Source organism: Psammomys obesus, unplaced genomic scaffold (assembly GCF_907164565.1).
Source record: "Psammomys obesus unplaced genomic scaffold, mPsaObe1.curated_primary_1811, whole genome shotgun sequence".
Taxonomy (NCBI): Eukaryota; Metazoa; Chordata; class Mammalia; order Rodentia; family Muridae; genus Psammomys; species Psammomys obesus.
Genome location: NW_026596073.1, coordinates 2,239,038 through 2,266,021, shown reverse-complemented (window position 1 = coordinate 2,266,021; position 26,984 = coordinate 2,239,038). Strand labels below are relative to the sequence as shown.

Here is a 26,984-nt window from a genome sequence, read left to right as displayed (position 1 = left end):
AGATAGATAGATAGATAGATAGATAGATAGATAGATAGATAGATAGATAGATAGAGAGAGAGAGAGAGAGAAATGGTTCTAAGCCCCCAGAGATCAGAAGAGGGTGTCAGATCCCCTGGAGCTGGAGTTACAGGCAGCTGTGAGACATCTGGGTGTTAGGAACTGAGCTTGGGTCCCCAAATTAGCAGGAAACACTCTTAATTGCTGAGCCAGCCCCATAGATAACTTCTACTTGAACAACAGGAACTATTCACAACATACACAAAATTACATACATATATATGTATGTGTGTTTCTTTGCATGTATCTCTGTGTGCCATGTGGCTGTGCGGCTAGAAGAGGTCATTGGCTCCCAAGGACTGGAATTACAGTCACTGTGAGCCAGCCACTATGTAGAGCAGTGGTTCTCGACTTCCTAATGCTTACTCTTAATACAGTTCCTCATGTTGTGGTGACCCCCAACCATAAGATTATTGCTACTTCATAACTGTAATTTTGCTACTGTTATGAACTGTAATATAAATATCTGTGTTTCCTGCTGGTCTTAAGTGACTGCTATGAAAGGGTCATTTAAATCTCCCAAGGTCATGACACTCTGAGAACTCTGATGTTGAGCCTATAATATCAAACCTGAGTCCTTTGGAAGAGCAGCCGGAGCTCTTAAACACTGAGTCATTTCTGTAGCCCCCACATACTAGTTACTTTAGGTTTCGAGTTTATGCATCACACACACACACACACACACACACACACACACACACACACACAATCTTGCAATCTTTCTATATGATTATACTTCTGTTTTTATATTCCAGAATCAGTTAACTGTTACTTACGTTGACTCCTTTTTATTGCTAAATAAAGCATTATAAATAATCAAACATATGTTCAGAACTAATATTACAGGAAAATTAGACATAAGCTTTTAGTTATACTAAATCACCTTGCTATCTTGAGAATAACAAAGAGAAAAAGGTACAAACCTGGGTAGCCTTTTCCAACTGCAACTTTAGATCTGTTAGTTCCATATTTGTGTCATGTAGCTGTGCCTTCAGCTTTTCATTTTCAGCTAAAATTTGTTCATAAAGCTAGAAAAATTAATGAAGAACAGATTACCTTTGTGGCTCTCCTGAAGGCACCTCAATGACTACAATATTAAAATTAAAAAAAATTAATGTAGATGTATACTATAAGGAATGTACTGAAAATATATTCTAATTATTTAAATAAATACAATAAACACTGTTAATTATGTTGATTCCCCTTATTACTAAATAAAGCATTAAAAATAACCAAACATATATTCAGAACTAATATTAGAAGTTACTTAGAAGTAACTTGCAAGTTTGAGGCCAATCTGTGCTAAATAAATAGCAAGACTCTGTGTAAAGAACAAACAAAAAAAACCAAATGAAAAGATAATGATACAAACTATATCTGTGCATACACAGACACTTCTTCCCTTCTGAACGACCCTTTCCAGCTCATCCCAACAACACAGAGACAACAGATATAAAGCCCTGGGTACTTCTCTTTTCTAAGACAAGGTTCTTTCCATGTTACCTACCATTCAGAAACTAAGTTACTGCAAAATAATGATTTCTTTTTAAGCCAGGTTTTCAGAATAGTATTAAAATATAAATAGCACATACACACAATATAAAAAAAACAAAACAAAACAAAAAAACCTAAATAACCCAAATACCTTTTTGAAGTCAGTTGAGTCATCCTTTTCTAGCCTGCTACTATAAGGTTTTCTTTCTTCTAAGTAACTGTATGAACCAGAGCGACCCAGCAAGGAATCATACCGATCACTTGATGATGTGGAACTGCTGTCATACCTTCAAAAGATGAGTTGAAAACAGAAACGTTATTACAGGCTTTTACAAATTCTGTTAGTATACACTGATTATGTATCACCTTTATGTTTCCAGGTACTAAGTAAAAGTTTCCTTAAGTTATCAATTTTTGGGACACTTAACAAATGGGAAGTTATTCCTAATTTCTGTATCTAAAAGTCAAAGCCAGTTTCATATTATGCCAAATTATTTACATTTTTAAATAACCATTTCATATTTTATCACGTTACAACAGTTTATAAGTTTGCTATTTGGTTATGAATTCAGATTATCTTTTCTGATAAGTGATACTGTTTTACATTTCAGTTCAACAGAATCATCAGTATATAAAATTTATTCTTAGTTTAACAAGGACTTTGGTCACCAGCTGTGGGCAATGGAAATGGATCAAAATTACAATCAAAGATAGAGTGATTTTGAGCTAGATGATGTGAAAAAAATATCTGTACTCATTCATTTTCTTTTAAAAGAGAAGATATTGAATACTTAATTCAATACATGTCCTGGGTATGGCTTTTTACCACTTTCTGATATTAATAATGAGATAGTTAATGTTGAAATAATTTAGGAAACATGGGGAAAGCCTAAGAAAAATTAACACTATTGTAGAGATTTGGGAAAATTCTTTTTTCATAGTAACTTACATGACCAATGAGTTAAAAGTGATACCATACCCATTAACACAGAAAACTACTAATAGTGATTAGGTCATCTTAATTTTTAAAAAATTATGTATTTTCAAAAATTGTTTATTTTGTGCATGTGTGTACATGCCATAATATGCATGCATGCACAAGCCAGAGGACAACTTGAGAGAGCTGTTTCTCCCCTTCCACTGTGTGGGTCCCATGGACTGATTTAGGTCATTAGGCAGGAAGCCCCTTACTTGCTGAGCCATCCCCCACTAGCCTAGGTCATCTACAGTTTTACAGATTTTTACTACCCATTTCATTCTATAAATCTTCAAAGTGCATAAACATCCAGCAACACATTCTTTAAAGGTAAAAATGAGAAAAAAATATCAGGAAAAAAAAATTAAACATACCTAGAAACAGAATCCGTCTAAAAGGTAAAAACAAAAACCAAAAAGCACATTAAATTTTATTCATTCATTAAACTATTAATTGAAATTAATGAAGACAATCTAATGTAACAATGATTTCACACTGTAAATAAACTTATTCATAATTCACTTTCTTTTTAGTATGGTCATTTTAAGGGAAATTGTAAAACACAGGATCACTGTATATTTTTGCATGAATAAAACCATACAATTTCATCTGGAAACATTTCCTGTTGAGTTCCTGTACAACTGAGCACACATTATTTTTTAAATAGAAGAAAAGTAAGGTCTTCTTATCACTCAGCAGGAAAAAGTGAAGTTAGTACCATCTTACTTTGTGACACTTCAGAACAACCACTTTCCTCATTCTTATTTTTAAAGACATTAATGTGAGGCAACCAAATGGACATCAAGTTTTCTATAGAATAGTATATATACAATGTATTTAAAATTCTAAACACCTAGCTTTATGTTTTTTTTTTTTCCCAAGACTTAGCAATTAAGCCATAAGAAATGTTTATTTCCAGCATGTAACATACTACATTGAAGTTCCTATAACTCTTCTTATATGAAATGACAACTAGTAAAAATAATCTTAATTGGAATTGTACTGGCTAGCAGCACCCCTCCATGGCCTCTACATTAGCTACTGCCTCCAGGACCCTGCCCAGTCTGCATTCCTATCCTGATTTCCTTTGGTGATTGAATATCAATGTGGAAGTGTAAGCCAAATAAACCCTTTCTCACTTGTTTTTTGGTAATGGTGTTTTGCTGCAGAAATAGAAATCTTAATCAAAACAGGGATGAATATACATTTTTTTTGGGGGGGAGGTTAGTTTTCCTCTTCTATCACTTAACCTACAATTTTCTGTAAAATAACTTCAAAATTGGTTTCTTAAAACTCTTTATTTGCAATTTTTACATGTTCTAAAATTACTGTGTTCTATTAGAACTGTTAAATCTTTTTCAGCACTAAAAATGGTTTACTAAACTCTGCTCAAATTTCTTTTGCAAAATTAATTTTGCCCTTGTTCCTAGTACTTAATATGTTTACTTTATTGACTTAAGCCTTCAGTTTTAAAGATTTAAAATGTAAAGGTATTAAATTATATAAAATATTCAGACAAAGTATGTTCATGTAAATAATATGTTATTTTTATTTAGTTTGTTCACAGACTCTAGCAGTTAGAAACTGCTCAAATTCTACTTGTCTTTAAAAATCATGGTGTCACCATTATGTTTTCTTTTTCTTAATTAAATTTTTATTTTTTACATTAACTACATTTTATTCACTTTGTATCCCAGCCGTATCACCTTCCCTTATTCCCTCCCAATCCCACTCTCTGTCCCTTATCTCCTCCCTGCTCCTTGTCCTCCTCCCCTTCCATCTGACTCTAGCTTATTTTTTAAGCTAAACTGTGACCCACAAACTCCATAAAAATTTACTTTGTAAATAATTTTTAACTTAAAAATTTAAATTATATATAGTAGTAGTGTAATGTATTTCCATGAGATTCAACAGGCAACCAATCACCTTTCTCTTCCTATCTCCTCCCAGTCCTGGTAAGCACAATCTGACTTTCTGTTCTGTGAGTCTGACATTGTTAGATACCTGAATAAATGGAACCATATAGTATTTGTCTTTCTCTGTCTTGCTTACTGTATTTAGCATGCCCTTGCTCCCTATTTAAATTTTTTCAAAATAAAAATATCCTTTCCATTTTTTGAATAATAAATTCACATGTCTATAGTATACAGACTTCTATGCTTTCCCAGCTATTAATCTAATCCCTAGACAATAACTGTTAACAATTCTGCACATAACATTCATAAAATACAAATAATACAAACATTTGCACATGCATTTAGTTTATCTATTTTCAATGTTTTCTTTTACAAATAATGTATTCTCTGTAGATTTATTTTTATACACGTCATTTACATCCTTGGGATAAATATCTAGAAGTGGAAATAATAAGCTTAAATACCTGAACATTTCCTTAAGGCTTCTGATATGTATTTTTAAATTAAAGTTTGATGATGATGATGACGATAATGATGCTGTACGATTGTGTGGGGCGGCTACATGAGGATAAACAAGGGAGTTGGTTCTCTCCTTCCATGCTGTGGGTTCTAAGGATCAAACTTAGGTCACCAGGCCCACATGGAAGGTGAGTTTCCCTGTTGAACTTCTCAACTCAGTCCTAATTTACTCTTTGTGTTGGCTGTCTACCTACTTACCTAAAGACCAAAAGTATCTTTTGAGGAAAAAATAGGTCTTTTTGACCTAGAAGCATATAGGTAAGCAGTTGTTATTTTGTATTTCATCACACTTTTGATAGCTTAAGGAAAAGCAACAGCTCTCTAGAAAGGAACTCCACACCAGAAATGAAAATGACATTAACATGGCTGGAATGAAAAGCTATAAAGGGCTAATTCCGCCACAAAGATCAGTTATTGTGTGACTAGAGCCATTAAGTATTTTACTATTCTGGATAGCCAGCAGTGAATGAGAGGAAGTATAAAAGCAGGGAGGGAGAAGACACTTCAACTATACTGATGGGAGGTTTCTCTTCAGGTGTTCCTTGACTATGGAGTGTGATTTAGGGTATGATTAATATCAAAATCCTTTGTAGAATCAATTCTAACATATGAAAAGAGAGTCAGAGGTGGACTTTCTTTAGATCACAATTTTGCCAACTTCAGTGATAAAACATAAGCCTATGACATCCAGATTTCTGGATGTCATTCCAGAGTACTTTTCAGGTATTTTTCTTTGGTCAAGTATACTTTTATACTTCTTTAATTTTACTTGTTCATTCCTTTCTTTTTCACTTGTTCAACTCCAAAGTTTAAGTTTTCTGATGATTGCTGCACATCAATAAAACTCCCTCCTTCAATCACCTCTAAAATATCTCTCTGTCTTATTCAAGTCACCCAAACCTAAACCAAGCCACAATTCACACTACTCGCAGCTTTCTAACCACACTATCTGCAGGCACAGCACACATTAATTACTTTGAATGAACAAACACAGTTGAGCATAGTTAAAACACAACCCTTAGAATTACACTTTGTGCAGATGCTGCTTACCTGCGTCTCCTTCTTGTTGGAGCCATCTTCTGTATCTGACTGCCGTTCTTGCTCATTTTCATCACTCTAAAGCACATTGTCAAATTGTGTTACAAAAACAGACACAGATATCTAACACCTTTAGACTTTTTGAATTAAAAATTTTTTTCTGTGTAAAAATAGAGCATGAAACTTTTATGTATGTTCAAAATTTTCTATATTAAAATTTTAAATTACTGCCCTCATGTATCATAATAGCTCCTTGTATATCTTAAATTGCATATATCAATATTATTTGTACTGCCATGTAATCACGCTGTTAATAAAGACTAAAATGAAGATAACTAAGTCTCTGGAATTAAAAGATAGTTTTAAGAAAAAGTTGACTGTGACATGTTTTGGTGAAACCAAAAATAAAAATTCTGAAAAGATATATTAAAAAAAATTCTAAGAAGAAAGCTTCCTCCCTTTAACAGGTGGATTTTTAGGCTCACACCATTAAATGTAGGACGGACACACGGAGCCATGTGGGTTAGTTCAACAGCTGGATAACCTTCTCTGTTTTTTCAATGGAAGAATATAAACAATGTAGAAATTAAAATTTTTTTTAGAGCAAGGAAAGTAAATATACTGCTACATATAACAGCACAGATGTACTTCAAAAACAAAATAAGAGTTATATTCTAATGCTCTTACATTTGAAAACCAGGATGATAAAAGATTGAGAGAAAATACAGGGACTTTGTATTGCCCTTTTTATGCTGTCACCAAACTGTACATTTAATAATTATGTGTCTGGATAAATATACTTTAATAAAAAGTGTTTTTTGGACTTGAGGTCGTATGTCACTCAAAAAGCATTTGCTTGCCCAGAATGCATGAAGTCCCAATTTGATCCTCAGCTTTGAATAGAAATTACTAAAAAATGTTTGTTAGAAATGGAAAAAATACCAAGGGCTTACATTTAAAATCTTTTTGCTTCCGTAAATTACATGTTTTATTAAAATATGAATGTTTTCACATTAACAGTGCTACTCCACATTTCTTCCATTCCATTTGCCAATAAATAGCAACATTAGGCTTGTAATTGGGGATCTAGCAAAAGAAATTTACTTGTGGTATTGGGAACTGAACCTAGGGCTCTGCACATGCTTGGAATGTGATGCAACCCTAGCCTACAACCCAAGGTTGACCAACTTTCCTTTTCAAAGGACTGTTGTAATCTAGCATCGCTTGAAATAAAACTGATTCTTTTAGGTACAATTATAATGTGCAAGTCAAATTAAATGTACAACATGTAAATTATCTTTCTTTGAAGAAAGGGACTATTTAGCATTTTAAAATAATGTATATACCATAACCAAAAGCCATTATAATTATCCCAAAATTGGAACAGAACTCCTGGTGATCGTGTTCATAAAGCAGTTTAAAATTTAGTAAATGGACTGATGATTTAAAACACATATACTCTCAGGGACATAAGAAATTATGAGCACTTCTGGCAGGTAAGTATACTATCAAGTGTTTTTAACAGGTACTCACATCTTGTGTCCAGAAGGAAACTCCAGTGGATCGTCTTTTTTCTCTAGGTCGCCTTCGTTCTCTGATTGACTTAGGTTGTGATTTATCTTCACCTTCTTTCTCCTCTTCTTTTTTCTCTCCCTCTATTACGGATTATATAAACCACATGATTGCAATTTATCCTCACAATGTCTTTACAAGCATATGTCAAAACAATTGTAGTCCTGGCTAGATGCTTGCTTCAATTGCAGCCAAGCCGGGGGACCCACATGGTAGAAGGAAAGAACATATTCTGACAAGTTGTCCTCTGACCTCCACAGGCATACCATCAGACTCACACATACCCTCACCCAGCACATACAAAATAAATAAATGTAAAAAAAAAATCAGAGTTCAATTCTAGGTTTGCCTCTTCTGTGAAGCTTACATTTAGCCAATTAAAAAAAATTTTTTTTTGCCTTTACCAATACTCCTGTATATTTGGTATAAACACCCATTTCAATCTCCCATATACATTTTTAAGAATCACAAGAACAAATTCTCTCTATATAATATAAACATCTTAATGTTAAGATTTGTGTTTCTTCTCTGCAAATGGCTTCTGTACTATAAGCATATTAAGAGCTTTTAACTGTGTTTGTTCCTGCTCAGTAAATCAGATGTCCTTTGGTTGCACTACCAATTAGGGAAACATAGCTCAAAGGATTACTTGAAATTACCTGACTTCTTACCTCTTTCATTTTCTTTTGTTACTCCCCGGGAGTAGGCAGAAGTTATCCCTACAAGGCTATTTGGCCTGTTTAGTTGGCTTGAAGCATAGAGTGAACTGCTTATAGTAGAGAGTGAAGAGGACGATGGAGTGGTTGAACTTGACGTTGACACTGGTCTGTAACGTGCATATGTCTGTGAAACATTAAAATCAAAACCCATTTTAAATCTTGAATACAGTAAAGATATACAAGACACAAAACTAATTTCAAAGAACAAGTACTATTCTAATGCTAAAGCCATTCAGATTCCAGTCCAAGTCTCCATGTGTTTCATACACTGTTTATTATGTATAGGCCATACATACAGCATACTCAGGACCGTAAGAACCACATACCATGACTCAGCTGTGCTGCCCACAGTATTACCTCATCATATGTTCTGGAATACTTTTGTTTATATTCATCTTCTCTAGATGTTTCTGACTCCTTCTTTTCTTCTTGTTTCTCTTTATCCTGTTTTTCTTTTTCCTCTTTTTCTTTTTCTTCATTTTCTTGTTCTCTGGTTCTTGTAGAACGACTTCTTCCTATTGTTTTTTCAGCTTCTTGAAGATCAGTCAGTGTTACTCCCTGCACACCAAAAAGGCACAAATTGTGAGACACATTAACTCTCATTTAAAAAGAATACTTTACAAGCTGATACATCAAATACAAACATAATTTTTACACAGCAAATCACATTCATTTTATGAATAAAAACAATGATAGGAATTGGGAAAGTTATAACTATAGATAAGAAACTGTCTATATTCATAAACTAACAAAATATTAAGAAAAATAGAAAAATTTTAATAAATGTTTCTAATTTGAGAAGAGGAAGAGCCAATCGATATAATATATTATAGGAACTCATTTTCACACATTAACTGGAGAGTTGACAAAATTTTCAAAAAGTAAGTAATGCTTTCAGGTTAGACCCATGAAAACCAGTTAGATGGGAAAAGTAGCTTAAGACAACAAACATAATGCTTTGATAGGCAAGTAACGGTAAAGTTCAAACAGCTGAATCCATAGGACAGAGCTCAACTATCAGTTGAGAGGCAACTATCAGTTAGAATGAGTTGGAAGTAAGACAGTAACTATCCTGAGAGATAATGTTCTTATATTTGCCTGTTTGCGGTTTTCTATATTGAACACTAGGCCTATTCTTCATTCCTTCACCTCTATGTATGCATAAGACTTTCATAATTATAAAGTATCATATGGTTGGGAAGAGGGTGGTGCACACCTTTAATCCCAGTACTCAGGAGGCTGAGGCCGAGAGGATCTCCAAGTTCGAGGCCAGGTTGGTCTACAGCGTGAGCTCCAGGACAATCAGGGCTACACCAAGAAACCTTGTCTCAAAAAAACCAACAAACCAAACCAAACCAAAAAACAAAAAAAAAAACAAAACAAACAACCAAAATAAAGGCATCATATAATTAATTCATTTTAACACTTATAAATACTCTGCCAAAAACCAAACTAGAAATAGGGGATTAAAAACCAACACTCAAAGGGACAAAGGATACTATTAATTAGATGTAATGGGATACCAAAAGCATAACTTTATATACAAAAGCTATGGAAGATTACCACAACCTTTATCTCTTCTGATCTATTCACACAGCAAGTGAAAACGAAAATGTCATTATTAAGTATGTAGTTGTTCTCTTTATTATACACATTAGGTATACCTGTGTTGACCTTCTAGACTGCCTTGCTTGTCTTGATCTTGCTTTTCTTTGGGATTCAGACTCTTCATCCCTAACAGGAGTGAGGTATGACCTATAGTAATAAATAAAAGTTGTTATTTGGAGGTTCAATATTTATGAATAGAAATATTTATCAATGTTTGCAATTAAAACAAGCTAGCACAGTGTTTAATGGGTTAAAAAAATCTTTATAAAATGTCTATACCTGCTTTGAAATTTATTAAATAAAACATGACCATTCTTCTTATTTAATTTTATGAGTATGGGTACTTTACCTGCATGTATGTCTGTACTACTTGCCTGCCTGATCCCACAAAGACCAGGGGTTTTCCTTGGAACTAGAGTTACAGACAGCTATGAACCCCTATGTGGGTGCTGGGAACTGAATCTGGCCCTCTGGAAGCACTAAGTAAGCTCTTTAGCCCATGACCATTTCTTTCTAAACAGGAACCAATTAAACTTAATATAACATTTCTTCCTTACTATATTTAATGGTCTTAATTTAAAAAAAAATGTAACTTCATTAAAAAAAAAAAAAGAAACCAGAGAACTAAAGATTTTAATGTTTTGTTCTATCTGAAAGAGATAAAGACACATAATATCTCATTAGCAAGAGGCCAATTCACAGGATTAGACAGGGTGAAGCTAACCTCTACCAAGAAACAACTCATTCCATGTAACTTTTCTATTATCCCATAAATCTACTTATTAGTACTGTACATTTAATAGATCACATCCTATTATTTTTTTATTATATAAAAAAGGGAAGGGAAGGGGCAGTAAGCAGTGGCACACACCCACATTCAGGAGTAGAGGTAGAGGCAGGGGGATCTCTGTGAGTTTGAGGCCAGTCTGGTCTACAGCCAGGGCTACATAGAGAAACACTGTCTCAAAATACCAAGTCAAACCAAACCAAACAAACAAGGGCAGGAGGGAGGGTTTTAGCTTTTCTATACCTAAAATATTTTTAAGTACATCTTCCTTTCCAAACATGACTCCAAATTCCTTAAATGTTCCCTTTTGGCCTGTTTTTGTTTGCTTTTAACAGTCTTAGATGACATGTGAAGATGTCTAACTTAAAGTTACAGTAAATGTCAGAACATTTGTATTGCTATGGAGACACTGAGGACAAATCATATTCTTGTTCACATTCTGATCAAGAACTGAATAATACCAAAAGGAGATGAAGATTTGCCTCTAGTAGCCAATATTACTTGGAGAGTTCAATCATGAACACTATTTAGCACTGAACTCACCTTTGACTGAACACATTACAGAATCCTCTATTTTCTATGTGAAGTTTAGTGCATCCCATTGCTCTAAAACCCAGTTAATGGTCTGGTCAGTTTTCCTTTCAAAGGGCTTTGTCAGTTAGCACTCACTCTGCTCTGTGACCCAACACTGCTCACTACAGCACAGTGAGCTTCAGAGTCCATTACTGGCTTTATGCTGTTTGTATTTCTTACACAAGCCCTCCAAACTCCAGGGAACCTAGTAGCAAATATCCACACTCCTACAATCATCGACAGTTACTGTTTCTGAAGGCTACTAAGACTGGATTATAGGATTCGCTGTTCTCAATATCTGCTTCCTTAGATAACTGGCAGATGACGAATTTATTTCTCATCAGCGGCTTCAATCTCAGCAGTTAGGTAAAATACAATGGTTTGAACCAGGGTGAGGACTGGTTTATTTGTTGCCTCTATGGTTTCAGCAACTGACTTAGGAAAGTTAAAAAACGGTTTTTTCCTTCAGTGGGACACTTAACAAATTTACAGACAAGAAAAATTATACTATAACAATGATCTCATCTTAAGCTTTTTTTTATTTTTATTTTTAAATGGTCTCAATGCTAGCTAGTTATGTCAACTTGACACATCAGTCATTTGGGGAGGGAACGTCAACTGAGAACACCCAAACAAGATGTGGCTGTGGGCAAGCCCGTGGTGAATTTTCTCCATTAATGATTCATGTGAGATGCCAAGCTCACTGTGGGTGGTGGTCCTGGGTGCTATGAGAAAGCAAGCCAGTAAGCAGCATTCCTCCATGACCCCTGTATTAGCTGCTGTTCCAGGTTCCTACCCCAAGTTCCTGCCCTAACTGCCTTAGACAGTAGACTACAAGCTGTAAACCTTTCCCATCCCAAGCCGCTTTTAGTCATGATGTTTTCACTGCACTAGAAAGCCTAAGTAAAAAAGCCTGGTTTCACAAAATACTGTATATCCTCATCTAGCTGAGTATCACATGTTGGTCAGAAAGAAGTAATTGTTTATTGTTTTTGTTCTGTTTCAGTTCCTCTTAACACCTATGCTGTCCATAGTTTTCACCTTGACATTGTTAGAATCCTGAAAGATGACTTTTTGCTGTCACAGCAGCATTATGTCTATCTTGAGGGACACCTGTAACTGAAGCATTTCATAGAAGAATTTTTTAAATTTTTTATTTTATGTTTATTGCTTTTTTTGCCTGCATGTATGTTTGTGGGAGGGTGTCAGAGGCCCAGAACTGAAATTTAGATAGTTGTGAGCTGCCATGTGGGTACTGGAAATTGAACCAGGGTCCTCTGGAAGAGCAGCCAGTGCTCTTCCAACTAAGCCATTTTTCTAGCTATGACAGAAGAATGCTTTTTTACCAAATCTCACCAGAATACTAGTTCTGACTTAAATTCTCAAATTTTACTTGTCTTAATTCTCTGTTTTTTATATAGATATAAGAGATTTCCCCTTTTCATAACAATTATACAGAATTTTCTACGCCAAAGGACTTGACAGGAAGAAGAGAAGACCCAATAATCTTGGTATTAAAGTTTAAAATACATCATTCTGGTTTATCATAGGATTTAATTTTATCATCTTCTCTAGGACAATCGTGTTAACCACAAGTTACAATGTAGTAAAGGATGTAACTTGCATTTACCAAAATTATTTAAATAAAGGACTTCTTTCCTTCTTTTTCCTTTCTTTTTGTGCGGCACATCCACTAAGTGTTGATTGATGCTCCTGGAAATATATTTATTTTCTTCCTTCCTTATTTTTGCACATACTGGCCCTGGCCCTTTGTAGATTCTACTAGATAAAAAAAAGAAAAGATGAAATCCAAAGTGAGAGCTTGTCTAGTTTAAGTGTAAGATGGCTACAGCCATCACTTCAGCCCCTCATGAGCTGCTTTGTAAGTATGAACATGGGCTACTGAGTTCTGAATTCAGCTCTGTAGGAAAAATCCTCTTTATTTTCTCTGTCTCATGTGTAGACGTGTGCTGTTTGTGTGTATGTGAGGGGAACAGAATGTTTATATGAATACATATGTGTGTAGGTGCATGTGAAGGCCTGAGGTTGACATCAGCAGCCTTCCTCATTTGTGTTCCAACTTACTGAAGTAGGGTCTCTCAACCCAGAGCTTGCTGGTTATAGCTAACTGAGCTAGCTACCTTGCCACAACCACTTGGTATTTACGTGACTCCTGGGGATCTAATTTCTAATCCTCATGCTTATGCAGCAAGCCTTTTATCCACTGAGCCATATCGCCAGTCCCACTCCACTATTTATTTTACCCCCATGGAAAAGAGCACTAACCTGTCATCCTAGCCTGTGTTCGAATAAGCCTGGATTCTTTTGTAAATTCACTTCCATGACTGTTACTTTCTCATAACTGTTTAACATATGCAGGTTAAGGAGATAAGCTACTAGTTGAAAGGCTTGTAAAATCTGTATACTTTAATTTTCTGTGCAATATGTCTCGAATTAGCATAACACCCTGGCCTATTAATCAAATAAAAGTTTTTCTTTTTAAATAAACATTTTTCCTAATGATTTATTCTACAAATGTTATTTTACAGATATTTGTTTGTTGAAACAGTGTATTTGCTTATAATGATATTTAATTGTCAACTAAGCTATGTAACATCCTTCTTATTTCACACTGTTTTTTTTTTTTTTTTTTTAAAATATAGTTTTACTATACAGTCCAGACTGGACTATGTAATTCCAGACTGGCCTTGATCTTGTGACTTTTCTGTCTCAGCCTCTAGGGGCTAGAGTAACAGTTATGATATACCACGTCTAGCTCAGAGAAAATATAAAAAGACAAATGAGAGCTATGAGAAATGGTGGAAGAGAATAATTATACTAAAGAACAGTTCCATGTAAACTATGGGATTAATTATAAGACATGTAAATAACAAGCTCTTACAATGAAATAAGTTCCTATCATATTCTATTGTGTCGATGTTAGCTTTTCTCTCCTTTCAAACAAAAATTGATTTATCAGGCAGGTGTAAAGATGACTCATGGGTTAGCATTCTTGTGGTGTAAGCATGATGGCCTTAGTTCAGATCCTTGGCTCCCACATAAAAGCTGGGCATGGCTGCACCTGCTTCTAACTCCAGCCTTGAGGGCTGAGAGAGGCAGATGCTGGAAGATAGAGCATGTTCCCTGAAAGACTCTATCTCAAAAAAGCAAGTAGAAAGGTGTCTATGTGCACAACTATGGCTGCACCTGCAGACATACACTATCCCCACCCACCCATAAACAAATTAACAAATTAATGAATTGGCATTTTTAGCTTTAAAAAAAAAGGACATTGGATACAATCATGATCAACTAGAATAATTTAACAGTGTGCTACATAATTTCATATTAAAGTGTATATTCAAAGTACTTAATGGGATAAATGTATTGATTTGTTTTTTCAGTAACAATTTATGTTTTTTTTTTTTCTAGCACTACTGACCACACCCAGGACCTCACACATGCTAACAAGTATTCTATCACTGAGCCAAACTTCTAGCCCTGCCCATTAATGTAATTGTGTACATATTTTAAGGTAAATAACTAAAGACATTTCAGACCCACTGGCGGAATTTAATTAAAAGATAACCAGAAAAGGTTAACAATGCATTAAATTTTTTTTTGAAATCTTTTGTTTGTTTTGTTTTTGTTTTTTGAGACAGGGTTTCTCTGTGTAGCCCTAGCTGTCCTGAAACTCACTCTGTAGACCAGGCTGGCCTTAATCTCACAGACATCCACGTGCCTTTGCCTCCTTGAGTGCTGGGATTAAAGGCTTGCACCATGACTACCCGGCTGCATTAAAACTTTTAATTATTTTGTGTGAAAGAAGTCCAGACATTAAAATCACTTTAAGTATCACTGAAATAAGACAAACTCTCTAGAAATATGGAACTGAAACAAGGTCAAAAGACACATTTTGGCAATTTCCAGCAACCAAAGAGCATTGCCTGTATCTCACTAGTGGAGCCTTCAGGACAAACTCACGTTTTTATGAAGGCAGAGGCGGGTTTATCTTTGTGAGTTCAAGGGCAGACAGAGTGAGTCTACAGAGTGAGTTTCAGGGCAGTCAAGGCTATACAGAGAAACCTTGTCTCAAAAAAAAAAAAAAGTGTCTCTAGTATAACTCAGTGGTAGATGGAAGCCCTTGTGTGACTCCTAATGAAAAAGAAACAGGAAGAAGGAAGCAGAAGAAAGGAGGAGAGAAAAGTAAGGGGATGGAGGGGTGAAAGAATTGGGAAGAAAGATGAAGAGAAAGATCAGGAAAGGGAGATGAAAGAGGAAGAGAGAAGAGTGAACCCAGGTTTGGCAGGTACAGCAATGGCTACCACTAAGCTACAGTGCCAGCCAATGATCTTATGATGAAAATTAAAACCAAAACTATTTAAAATACATCTATTTTCTTTGTAACAAAAACAATAAATCTTAGTATGTTGCATATAATTTTTCCTAAGTATCTTTAGGTCTTCATCACACATACATGCGTACACACACACACACACACACACACACACAGAAGACAGTTGTCTGGCTTTGCCTTTGATTTCTTCAACTGATTGCAACAAGTCTTTCAGACATGGGCCAATAAGCCTAATCGCTAATAACTGCTAGCAATGTCCATTTACCTAGGCCAGAGTCGATACATGGTATCTTATTTATTAGTTTAGCTTATGAAGAGAAATGGTCATTGTGGTGGTTTGAATGAGAATGTCTCCCTTATGACCAATAATACAAACACTCAGTCCCCAGATGGTAGAACTGCTTGAGGCGGCTTTGGAAGTGTGACCTTGTTGCAAGAAGTATGTAACTGGGGGTAGGCTCTGAGATTTCAAAGCCATCTGCCATTCTCAGTGCTTCCTCCCGCTGTGCTGTGCTGCAGTTCAAGATGTAAGGAACTCTCAGCATCATGCTCTAGCCACATTCTAGTGGCTCTAGCTGCCTTCACCCACCCATTATGGACTCTAACCCTCTGGAACCATAAGCAAAACCCCCTCTTCTATAAGCTGCCTTGGTCTTGGTGTTTTATCACAGCAACAGAAAAGTAACTAACGTATACATATACATCAAATTTCTGAGAATAACAAAACAAACAAGCAAAGAACACAAAATACCAAAAACTGAGCAAGCATTTGGCGAACGAGTACTAAGACCTTTACACACCTGCGTCTCTCCCTGACCTCTGATGTGGAGGAAACAGTGCCAGCAGTAGTTGTAGTCAGGGTTGTGGTAGAAGCTGCAGCATTTACAACAGTTGGAGCAACAGGAATGGTCACTGCGGTAGGAGCACTGTCCTTTTCTTTCTCAGTACTATCCTCAGCCCACAAACGATTTGAGGTACTATAGCACCATAAGCAGCAACACAAAAAGAGAAAAGGAAAACAGCTAAACAACGAAAGCAATTTCTAGAAGCTGAAAACATGTGACAACAGGGATGGATTTTTTAAAAACACAGGATGAGACTTTTTTCAAATTAGTAATCAAACAGCTCAACCAGAGCTATCAAAGGAGGAAATTTTTATTTTAAGCAATATAATTTAAGATCTTAGATTTTTTTTCCCCCAACACATGCATAATTGCTTGTTTTTGGAAGCAATTTTTGCTTAAGAGCAATTTTAGCAGGGTAAATAAAAAAATCCAGAGCCCACATTCTCCTACACAATGATGCATGCACGTACACAAGCGCACAGTAGAGCTGGACAGACCGTCTCCGTGGCTCACCTGCTCTGCGCGCCTACGGAGGAAGAGCCCACGGGAGTCTTTGCAGGCGCGCTCGTGCTGGAAAGGAGGCTCTTCTGAAGCTCAGCTGCAGAGGTAACTGTTGGTGTTGATGCGGTGCTTGGAACACTAGAACTAACCAAATCATCTTGTCTTCTACCAAAGGAGTAACTAAAGGAAAGAGTCATTTCTGTATAGGATGCGTCTTTATGTGTATTCTATAGTCACTATCTGAGACACTAGTTTCACACAGTAGGAAACAAACTGTGTTCCTCATTATACCACCAGCTCCAGCACCAAGAGTTGCATCTACAACCTGCTAGAGTATAGATTAATTTCTTTGATTTGAGAGTGTAGAATTTTATGCCTCCTCCTCCCAGTGCCTTCAATATCAGTCAACATGGCACATTTTCAGAATATGCTAGACCATAAATGGTCATGGCAAGTGGTCCTAACAAAAAACGAGGAGTGGATTCATTCACGGAAAATAATGTACTTGACAAGCCCGAAGAAAACTTTTTAGTAATGAGTTACATCTTTAGGACCCATATCTATATTGTCTGTATTCACATCTTATTCTTTGTTTCCTTCTCTCTGATATAACAACATTTCTAAACTGAAATGTTTTCTTGGCTCTGAGTCCAAACAAATGTTCATGATCATATACAATGGCTACATCAATTATGACACTGATCCATTTCAGCTGATTTAGTCAATCATAAGAACTTCCTTTAGAAGTGCTGAAAGATATTTCATAATATAACAAGCTTAATTAAATATTTATGCAGAGGATAAGTTACAGCAAATCCACACCATCTTTAAATATATACCATGCCTCTAAACTAAATTAAACACAGAAAACAAGATATAACAGTTAAAAGAAGAGATCTGCATAACTGATGTTAAATTGAGGGCTGTTTTTTAAGAACACAGAGAAGACTACAAATTACATCATTACCTTCTATGGTAAGTGGATCCTTCATTGATTGAACTATTCTTCTTAAGATCATCTTCCCATTTTCTTCTTGTGTAAGAACTACTTGTTCGCAAACTGGAAGAGTCTCTGTGAAAAGAATATCCTTCAGATCCTTGTCAGCAATTTTAGAATAAACTTAAGGAAGCCATATACTAGTAAACAGGAGTAGATATGAGTAAAATCCCACAGAACACTTTGGGATATTTACCAAAACGTAGAAGTAATTTTAGTTCTAAGAGCCAGTGTGTAGCCCTAAATAAAAGCATTTACAAGCATATTATTTATGAGATAGACTACTGTGATCCACCGCATGGGTCAGACATATAGACATACTATATGGTATATTAGTATTAAAAATAATATTGAGAACATACACAATATATAAAATGTCAGGTAAAAAATGAAAGTACACAATTAGACACTAAAGCATGACTACAAATATAAAAAATTTTCAAACTCTGTATACTAAAAAATATAAAATAATAATAATAAAAAACCCACAAGAAAGAAACCACTGAGTAATCAGGCATGGGGTCCCCACTGCCCCATTTTTCAGAGTCAGGGTTTCTCTCTATAGGCATGGCTATTCCAGAACTTGCTCTGTAGACTGGGCTGGCCTTGAACTTAGAACTACTTGACTCTGTCCCGCCCAATAGGTACTGGGACCCACCTGGCTTTTCCCTCTTCTAAATGTTTTAGTGTGTCCTTTTTGCAACTTTCATCGTTCTCTGGCTTAGCAGCAATTCCTTGCTTACCATTTATGAACACGCTAAGCCTGTACATCCTTGTCCCTCAGGACTATGTAACTGGTGCTCTTCCAGGACATGGTTATAACTCTTCCTGAAACCTCTATCTCACATAATTACAGTCCTCACATCCTAACAAATCAGTAAAGACTGCAGAGAATCATGCTTGCTATTATCTCCCACTGCACTCACCTGTTCTCTTTCTCTTCGATGTCAGATGTACTGGCTAGGCGCCTCGGGATTGTAGGTGCAACATACGCAAGTCTTGTTCCTTTACTATCTCTCTCCTGGCAACAGCAAACAGAATGCATGAAAAAAGTGTGATGAAAATATCAAGAACAGCTTTTCAACAGCATATCCTTAGATGACCACACAATTTACGGTGCAGTATTTTCAGAGCTTAGTTCCTGAACTGTAAAACTGATACAAGTCAACCAGGTACTATAAAAGCAATGAAGAAAGGCTAGCTCAACCAGTGTTCTTTTCATTCTTCTTAGGATAAAATTAGAAAATAATTTACTCCAAGAAAGGAAGAAAAATTCCACATTAATGACTTTTTCCTAATATTTATACTAAAGGTAGCATGAGAAGTTAAAGTACATTTATTTTTTTCGAAGAAGTAAAGTTCGAATATAGTTCAACAAGGAGTCACTTATGTTATATAAGCTGTTTACAAGTATGACAATCTATGCTTTAGAATATTAAAATATCAAACACTATGTAAATCATATTACTTCAATATGTGGTATGTAGTATTAGTGACACTGACACACTATCATATACTTGGAAAAAGTGGCCAATAGAGGTATAAAAATGCAAAAATCATTAAAGTGAACAAAAATGAAACTTCGTATTAGAAAATGTAAGGCAAGGTAACACTCTGAAAAAGAAAACTGTATTGAAAAAAACATAAGAAGTCCAATCATAGATTAATTCAGTAAGAAAGCAATTTTGATTGTACCCAATTTTTGCACTGTCTTTCAAAATATAGTTAAAACCACTCATTAAGACAGACACTTGTACCAGATCGAAAAACTGGCCTACCAATTGCAGATGATGATTGAATTATAACTCGATCATGCTCACATGCTATAAAAATTTGCACTCCTTAACTCTGGGAAATCTATTCAATAATAACTAAAACAAGTGTTCATTCTCTAGTACGTTCTAGTACAAAAAGTAGGCTTTTGGACACTGGAGAGATGGCTCAGTGGTTAAAGATACTCAATGTTCCTGCAGAAAATCAGTTGACCCACAACCATCTGTCACTCCAGTCCCAGGGAATCCAACATCCACTTCTGACTTCTATTAGTATTTCTATGAGTATTAGGTACTTATGTGCTACACATACATGCACACAAGCAAAAAACAAAAAAAACCCAAAAAAGCCCCCCCCCCAAAAAAACCAACCAAAACTAAAAAAATTCATGCATATCACATCAAATTAATGAATTTTTTATATATTTTTTTATTTTATTAAATTACAGTTTATTCACTTTGTATCCCAGCTGTAGCCCCTTCCCTTATCCCTTCCCACACACTCCTTCTCCTATGCCCTTCCCCCAGTCCAATGTTAGGTCTTCCCCTTCCATCTGACCATAGTCTATCAGGTCTCATCAGGACTGCCATCCCCTGTGGACTGGCAAGGTTGCTCCCCCCTCAGGTGGAGGTGATCCAAGAACCAGCCCATGAGTTCATGTCAGAGATGGTCCCTGGTCCTATTATTGGGGAGCCCTCTTGGATACTGAGCTGCCTTGGGCTACTTCTGTGCAGGGGTTCCAAGTTATCTCAACACATGGTCCTTGTTCAGAGTATCAGTCTCAGAAAAGACCCTGTGCCCAGACTTTTTGGTTCTGTTGCTCCCCTCGTGGAGCTACTGTTCCCTCCAGGTCTTTCTAGCTCCCCCTTCTTTCATAAGATTCCCTGCACTCTGCAAAAAGTTTGGCTATATATCTCAGCATATGTTTTAATACCCTGCTGGGTGGAGTCTTTCAGAGGCTGTCCGTGATAGGCTCCTGTCCTGTTTCCTGCCTTCTCCCTCCTCTGATGTTTGTCTCATTTGCCTTTCTGAATGAGGATTGAGCATCTCACCCAGGATCCTCCTTCTTGCTTAGCTTCCTTAGGTGTATAGATTTCAGTATGATTATCCTATAATATATGTCTAATATCCACTTATAAGTGAATATATATCATGTGTATCTTTCTGCTTCTGGGATACCTCACTCAGGATGATCTTCTCTAGATCCCACCATTTGCCTGCAAATTTCATGATTTCCTTGTTTTTAATTGCTGAGTAAATGTACCATAATTTCTGTATCCATTCCCTAACTGAGGGACAACTGGGTTGTTTCCAGCTTCTGGCTGTTACAAATAAAGCTGCTAAGAACATGGTTGAGCAAATGTCCTTGTTGTATACTTGAGCATCTTTTGGATATCTGCCTAGGAGTGGTATAGCTGGGTCTTGAGGTAGCACTATTTCTATTTGTCTGAGAAAGCGCCAGATTAATTTCTAAAGTGCCTGTACAAGTTTATATTCCCACCAGCAATGGAGAGGGGTTCCTCTTTCTCCACATTCTCTCCAGCATGTGTTGTCACTTGAGTTTTTGATCTTTGACATTCTAATGGGTGTAAGGTGAAATCTCAGGGTCCTTTTATTTGCAGTTTAATAAAAAACTAAAAAAGAATTTTAAATTTCTTTTAAAAAGAAATTTTAAAAGATTTTAGCATTCTCCCCAAATTACATGTTTTAAGCAAACACAACTGATCTTCCAGGCACTCACAAGACAAGTACATTCTATATTATAAAGCTGGTAAAGTAAATTAATAGCCAGGATATAATGATGCTCAGCAGAAAATCTACCAGATCTGTAGATGTTATGTTCCTTGAAAAGCATTTAAATTTTACTGAAACCAGATTATGAAACAGATTACCTTTTCTTTATTGTCCAAAGAGGAGGAAAGTCTCGGACTTGATGCTGAGCGTATCACACCTGCAGTGTCTTTCTCCTTCTGGGCCTCTTTAGACGCGGTGATTTCAGCCAACGCACCATAACTACCAGTCTTTCTAAGTCCTAGTCTCCAAGATGCAGGAGACTCATCTTTTCTTTCTTCTTCTTTGGGAGAAATTTTTGTAGTTGAAGTTGGAAACTGTTTTTATTTCATAAAGAATAAAAACAACAAGTTATCAAAACCAATCATTTCTTAATTTAGAAATAATTTACAGATAGTGTCTAAAAATTTAAGTGATAGTTTCAGAGAAAACACATTTATAAGGTTAATGACTTACAGCAAAAACATAAAAATGTAAACCTTAAAGAGTAAATAGACCACCTTTCTAGAGGTTAGATTTATAAAAACACACTACACACTTCATATCACACAGAAAATTATGATGCAGATACAGAAAAAAATGAGCACACCATGAGAACCTAAACCATGCGTCTTTGGAGCCAGCACTCATATGAAGCTTGTTATGCTGTAACCCAATATACATTCTTGCACGAAGAAATGCCTCACCATAGATTTTTCGCCCTTACTGGGCACCAGCACAATGCCAGTTTTGCGCAAGCCCTGCCTCCATGATGCAGGATCTACTGACTCCACAGGCATGAGAGAAGCAATGAAATCAAACTAAAGCCAATTAAAATAAGACAGGTCAAGAGATACAGATTGAAAGTATGAAAACAGAAAGTGAGTTAAAAGAAAACACAACAACAACAACATTTTTCCTATATTTCAACTCTATAATAAACTAACGTCTAGTAATTGTGTGATGGTCTAACCTTCGAAAGCCACTAAAACAAATTCTAGTTTCAGCAAGTAGTAATTGGGAAGAAACGAATGAAGGAAATTCTAAACCAGTTACTGGCACACAGAGCAATATAGTTAGGGGCGAACAAATTACTGCATATGAATTTTGTTTAATGATTTATACACCCTAGGTGAAAATTTAATAACTGATATTTGCTAAGTAAATTTAGCAATATTTTTAAATAGCATTAATTTTAAATTTACTGTTTAATTTTCCTAATAAACCTTAATTTCAACATTTTAGTTATTTTTATACATAAACAATTGCTCTACTTTCAGAGTTTTGCAGCAATATTAAAAATACACTAATTACCATCCTTAAATAATTCACTTTATTAACTTCACCTTTTCAATTCCAGAAGTTTAACGTTCAATGTGCAGAGAAGAGAATATATCAACTAAATACAGCAAGGTATTGCTAATTAAAAAGAAAAATCATTTGCATACATGGTCAAAATCTGGTAACATCTGTAGGTAACAGAACTTCATTTACAATGTCGTGGTGCTAGAAGACCACTTCTTTAAAATACTCCTGGTACATCTTGTAGTTAATTTTCTTCAACATTATACTTGGTTCACATTTCCCTACATGCAAACTCAATTATTTCAGGATGTCAAACAAAGTAACAAGAACTCTACCAGCTTTGTTCTCTCCTTCTCTTTTTCAAGACAATGTCCCAAGACACAATCCAGACTGGCTTTGATCTGGTAATCTTATCTCAGCCTCTCTAATGCTTGGATTACGAGTGTGCCACTATGCCTGGCCACAGATAGCCACACATTTTGGCAACACATGCATGCACACACACCAAACTACACTTTGTAAAACACAGATCATAAGTGAATGAATGTGCCTGTGTTCTAATAAAAGTTTATTTATGGGCAATGAAACTTGAATTTGTGTCACAAAGTAGTGTATTGCATATTTCCCCCAAATATTTAAAAACATTAAAAACATTCTTTGCTTGTTTGCTATGTAAAAATGGCCAGTATTAGGCCTACCAGCCATATTTTGTCAACTCTTGCTCCAACTGTATCTCCTGCAAAATGAAATGTTCTTTCTCCCTGACAAAGCATAGAAAGCAGATAACGTTTACTTGTACACCAGAGGCCAACATTTAGCACGTCTGCTAGTATCTAGCTCTAAGCTAATTTCTGTGTATGAGTTATCTTACTGTAATTCTACATGCACACTAAGAAATTCTACTATTGCTATTTTAGACTCAACTTGAACAATGCAGTAATAGCAATTTTGAAAACGACATTGCTATATTTGAACAGTTGATAAACCTCCACTTTCTACATCAAGGATTTAGATCCAAGTACTCGTCTAGTTATTTAAAAGTACCATTCATTTTGACTTGGTACATGAAGAAACCTATTGAAATATTTAACTATATGTCCCTACTTGCAATTTTCTTCTTTTGTTTTTATAACAGGACACCATATCTGCACTTTCTTTTTCTTCAGACCACTTCTGTTCCTTTCTGGCTAACAACCTGCTTTTGCTTACTCTTTCAACAGGAGTACTTTCTCCAAAAGTCTGCTTCCACATGGCTTTCTTTTCTTTTTCTGCCAAGAATTGAAAGAAGTCTTCTCTTTGAAGCTAAATATTAAATTTATCAAGCAATATTATTCTAATATTTGCCATTCTCTAGTCCAACCTTTAAAATTCTAATCTTAAATGTCTTAATCTATAATCTCTCTCTCTATCTATCATTTATCTATCGTCTGTCTATCTATCTATCTATCTATCTATCTATCTATCTATCTATCTATCATCTATCTATATCTCTCTCTAGTGTGTGCATGTGCACATGTATGCCATGGCATGTGTGGAAGTCAGAGAAAAACTTAGGAGATTTAGTTTTCTCCTTCCACCCTGTGAGTTCCAGGGACTGAACTCTGACTCTCAAGTTTAATGGCATTTAATGGCACTGAATCATCTTGCTAGTCCTAGACTTAAAAAAATTCTATTTACCCACAGACTAGACTATTTAAAACTGCATTTAGACCTTATAACTTAACATGTATCAATCAAATGCTTTTCCTTCCAAACTTTATGAGCTCTGTATTTCTAGTAACAGCTGTAGTGCTATTTCCTCAACATCCTCTGTTTAAAAACTTGCAGTCAAGTGAATAGATAAATTAATGAGAAAAAAATTGCAGTCATGTTAGAGTTCGTCATTCTCTTCTATCTATAAATCAGGGACCATGTCTCTCAATGTCCTGTCTTCTAAAAGCTCAAGGTGACGTCCCTATTTATATACCTTCTAACTGTGAGCAATCTTTCATCAATAGCTCATCCTTATCAGATGTAGTCATACATGAACTGCCAGAGTAACATGATAAAGAGAACGAAACCCCAGAGTACTGTTCACACATTTCCTGTGATTCCTTCCTAGCAAGTAAGTTCTAAATTATTACTCTAGAAATCAATACATTTCATAATCTACTTTCATTTTCCATTTTACTCTGTATATATGTGCCACAAAACTAAACTGATCAAGTCTTTTTCCCTATTGGATATCATGCCTTCTTGCTCACTGTTTCTCTGTCAAGTTATGCAAACTTTTTCTGGATGGCAAAATGCTGCCTATTCATTCCTTAATCTATCTCAAATGCTCTGACTACATTATTTCAAACTGAAGTTAATTTCCTCACCTTCACACTGCCATCTATGCCAGTACACATATATTGATGTACTGTATATACCCAAAATTAGCTTTCAAATAATTACGGTTTTGCTTAGAAATTAAGTATTCCGTAAACCAGAACAATTAATTTTGAGAAAATTCTGAATTTTCACTATCTAGTAAACAAAGTTTCCACTTAACTGTGAATTGTTGGAATTGCAACAATACTTACTCTGACTAGAGAAGTTCTATAAATTTATTATTAGCTAACAGTTTAAAGTCTAAAATCAAACTGATGGTTAATTTTTTTTTATTTCAGTTTTGTGGTACATGCATATGTGTGCTTGTGCACGTATGTGTGTCTGTGAATGTGTGCATGTGTGTTGAGGAGGAAACCTCGAGTCTCATGCACACTGGAAAGACTTCTGCTGCTAAGTTGTACCCGTAGACCAAACTGATGGGTTCAGTCATAAGATCCCCACATATGATTAGCTCGGCATTATTCAGATGCTTTTTCTCTTTTAGTTTGGGTTTTAAAATTTAGGCAAGAAAAATGAACAGAGCTATTTTTAGCTAAAATTACTTTGTAGATGAAAATAAGTGAGAGTTGTTGTGAGCCGCCATGTGTGATTGATTCCTTGGTGTGCACACAAACAAATCCACATCTAAGCTCTGACAGACAAGGCTAGACTGCCTTAGGTAACTTTGTGTCAATATAAAAGATGAGCAGTGATTTGAAACCTATATTAGAATCTACTGAAAATCTTTTAGGATGTACTTACAAACTCATTCATAAGAAAATTTGCATTTGTTAAGTCTCTCTTAATGTTTATAGACAAAAGCTTAAAAAACACTAAAATCTAAATTAAAATAGATTAAAAAGTCTAAATATTGCTGTGATGAGTTATACAATACTGCATGACTATCAGCAAAAATAATTCAGATTTTGAGCACATAATGTCTTTAAGTTTTGTAAAATTGGTTATAAAATCTTAAGAATAAGAACTCAAACTATGATATTCAGGGTAAGTCACATGATACCTGGAATCTGAGAACAGAGAGATTTTTTCCAAATATACAAATTATATAAGTAGATGTGTTTGTTTAATTCAGTTTAATTACAGAATCAAGACAAGATTTGAATTAAGCCTTTTCTCTTTACAAGAGTAATACTATTATTCCATCAAGCTAACACATCATTACTTTCAGTTAGTGACTAGGTGTCAGCTGAGTAGGGAGCTAAGTCTAAGGCTATGCTTGAGGAAAGGAAAACTTGAACACAAGTCTACTGCAACTTTATGGAAAACTGAAATAACAATATAATCTTAATAGACAAAAAGTCAAAAGAGCTAAATGAAAGAGACACGGATTTAGTACACACAGGAGCACATGACCGTTCTATAGACTAGAATACAGTTCAGATAAACTTTGCTAGTGTTAGTTACAACATGACAACAGCCTTCAGAATGGTACAAACGTTTAAGAGCATTTCATATCACGCATATGTCATTAGTCACATGAACATGAGTTCTAAAAGAATTCAAGAAGCCCTAAGTTCTAGAACAGTGAAAGGAAGAACTCATTCCAATAGCTTTCTGATATTCAAACTAGGCACCAGTGAGACCCATATATTTCTAGAAGTGAAAATTTATGGATTTTTTTTTTCCATATGCTTTTCTTTAGTTTGAGCTCTATTTATTTTTTGCCAGTATAGGGGACTGAACCTAGGTTTCGTGAGTCCTGGAAAAAACACTCTTTTACTGAGTTACAGCTCCACCCACTTCAGCAGGGAGTTATACTGACTGCAGGTTAAAAAAACTGCACATGACTGACAATACTGAA

The 26,984-nt window shown here is 35.4% G+C and overlaps 1 protein-coding gene across 1 annotated transcript in view; it reads right to left on the bottom strand.

Annotated features, from left to right (window-relative positions):
• Ppp1r12a (protein phosphatase 1 regulatory subunit 12A) overlaps nt 1-26,984 on the bottom strand; it is a 73,268-nt gene that overhangs the window by 9,625 nt on the left and 36,659 nt on the right. Inside the window, exons 3-16 of the mRNA XM_055626193.1 lie at nt 22,213-22,326; nt 21,628-21,843; nt 18,889-18,983; nt 17,933-18,037; nt 16,978-17,145; nt 16,420-16,596; nt 9,959-10,049; nt 8,652-8,852; nt 8,247-8,418; nt 7,537-7,658; nt 6,016-6,081; nt 2,905-2,921; nt 1,706-1,841; nt 984-1,088 (exon numbers count right to left, since the gene is read on the bottom strand). Coding sequence (XP_055482168.1) covers nt 984-1,088; nt 1,706-1,841; nt 2,905-2,921; nt 6,016-6,081; nt 7,537-7,658; nt 8,247-8,418; nt 8,652-8,852; nt 9,959-10,049; nt 16,420-16,596; nt 16,978-17,145; nt 17,933-18,037; nt 18,889-18,983; nt 21,628-21,843; nt 22,213-22,326 — 1,785 coding nt within the window. The remainder of the gene's footprint in view (nt 1-983; nt 1,089-1,705; nt 1,842-2,904; nt 2,922-6,015; nt 6,082-7,536; nt 7,659-8,246; nt 8,419-8,651; nt 8,853-9,958; nt 10,050-16,419; nt 16,597-16,977; nt 17,146-17,932; nt 18,038-18,888; nt 18,984-21,627; nt 21,844-22,212; nt 22,327-26,984) is intronic.